General features: G+C 42.1%; 1 protein-coding gene across 1 annotated transcript; it reads right to left on the bottom strand.

The window, feature by feature from the left end:
• Positions 1 to 482: 482 nt before the first annotated feature.
• Positions 483 to 1442, bottom strand: LOC115077768 (olfactory receptor 5V1-like). The gene has a single exon (XM_029580053.1). The coding sequence runs from the start codon at positions 1440 to 1442 to the stop codon at positions 483 to 485; it is 960 nt and encodes a 319-aa protein (XP_029435913.1).
• Positions 1443 to 1847: the final 405 nt, after the last annotated feature.

The following is a 1847-nucleotide window of genomic DNA, read 5'->3' on the forward strand; positions in this document are numbered from 1 at the left end:
CCCCAGTTTACCCAGACCCCTCACCCAGTCATTTTCTTCAGACTTATACCTCATTGAGAGTAGAAGTAAATATTTGTGGGTAACAGTCTGACGTGTGGGTGTTGGATTTAAAATCTAGATTCATGTGCTTACATGTGCACCCTGCCCTAGAATGCCCTGACATGCCCTAACTCTGCCTCTTTTTTCCTTCACATTAGATTGCTTCTGTGTGCGCATATACGCATCTATTTGGCTCGTTTTAAAACACGAGTTGCTCTTCCTCTGCCCAGATACTCATGTATTTGGGCCTTTTATAGCAAGCAATTTATTTTTTTAAATCACCCCAATATATTTCTTAGGTCACCACAAAAATAATACATTTCTTTTGTCAGTACTCTCTTCTATTTGCACTTTTTCTAGGACAGACATAAACAGTACCAACATTAGCAAATCTTGCAGAGTTACCGGAATCCATCGGTTGAACAGGCATCTTACAAAAGAGTTTAGTGGCTCACAAATGTTGGCTTCCTGCTTAAGGCTTTTTTCAGGGCCACTTTTAACTCTTTGCTCCTCAAGCTGTAGATTAGGGGGTTTAGCAGTGGGAGAGAGACTATGTACAGTGCAGTAGGCAGCTTGTTTGATTTAGTAGAGTCCCTGGAACTGGGCTGCATGTACATTCCTAACATTGTCCCATATGACAGAATGATGACTGTGAGGTGAGAGGAGCAGGTAGAGAAGGCCTTGCTTTTCCCCTCTGTAGAACGGATTCTCAGGATGGTGGAGATGATAAACACATAGGATGTTAGGATTAGGAGAAATGGGGTGCAGCCTGCAATTACCCCTTCAACAAAAGTTATAATTTCAATGTCTGAGATGTCTGTGCAGGAAAGTTTCAGCAGTGCTCTGATATCACAGAAGAAGTGATTGATTACATTGGAGTCACAGTAAAAAAACTGGGATATAATGATAGCGTGAGGCAATGACTCCAATGATCCTGTTAGCCATGAGACAGCTGCCAGAAGAGCACAGACCCTCTTATTCATGATAATGGTGTAATGCAGGGGATTGCAGATTGCAACATAACGATCATAGGCCATGGCAGTGAGAAGCAGAAATTCTGTAGCTACACACATCATATAGCAGTACCACTGAAGGATGCATCCATTGAAAGATATGTTACTGCTATTTGTCAGGCAGATGGTCAGCAGTTTTGGCAGAATGGTGGTCAAAGAGCAGATATCTATACTGGATAAGTTGACCAGGAAGAAATACATTGGTGTGTGCAGGTGTGGATCGGCACATACAATGCAGATAACGAGGAGGTTCCCCAGCATGGCCATCAGGTAGAGCATTAAGAAGAGAGTGAAGAGAGGGAGCTGCAGCTCTGGGAATTCTGAGAATCCTAGGAACAGGAACTCTGTCACGCTGGTGTGGTTTTCCATTTCCTTGTATTCATATTTCATAGGGTGCCAAATAGAGGATGAAGGTGATCCACTTTTATGTGATCCTCCTCAACGTTTTGATTTAAACAAAGAAGAATCATCATGGAGGAAAATTAACAGAAATTAAACAACATACATGACAAAATATTCCCATACATGCAGAAATAATATATCAGAACAGATGGGGACAGAGCATATAAAAAACATCTGGGGATATCTTGCTGGTGTGGCAGATACTACCCTTGTCAAACAGACTTCAAAATGTGAGGCAACTCCATTATTGCTCACTGATTCAATGGCAGGGAGAAAAGAGGAAAGGAGGAATTGGATTCAGACAGCAACCAACAAAGACATGAACTATACAGTCTGGGAAAACACATGAGCATTGGGGTAACTTGCTTGGTGGGGGTAACTTGCTTGATGATG

Source organism: Rhinatrema bivittatum, chromosome 16 (genome assembly GCF_901001135.1).
Source record: "Rhinatrema bivittatum chromosome 16, aRhiBiv1.1, whole genome shotgun sequence".
NCBI classification, from domain to species: domain Eukaryota; kingdom Metazoa; phylum Chordata; class Amphibia; order Gymnophiona; family Rhinatrematidae; genus Rhinatrema; species Rhinatrema bivittatum.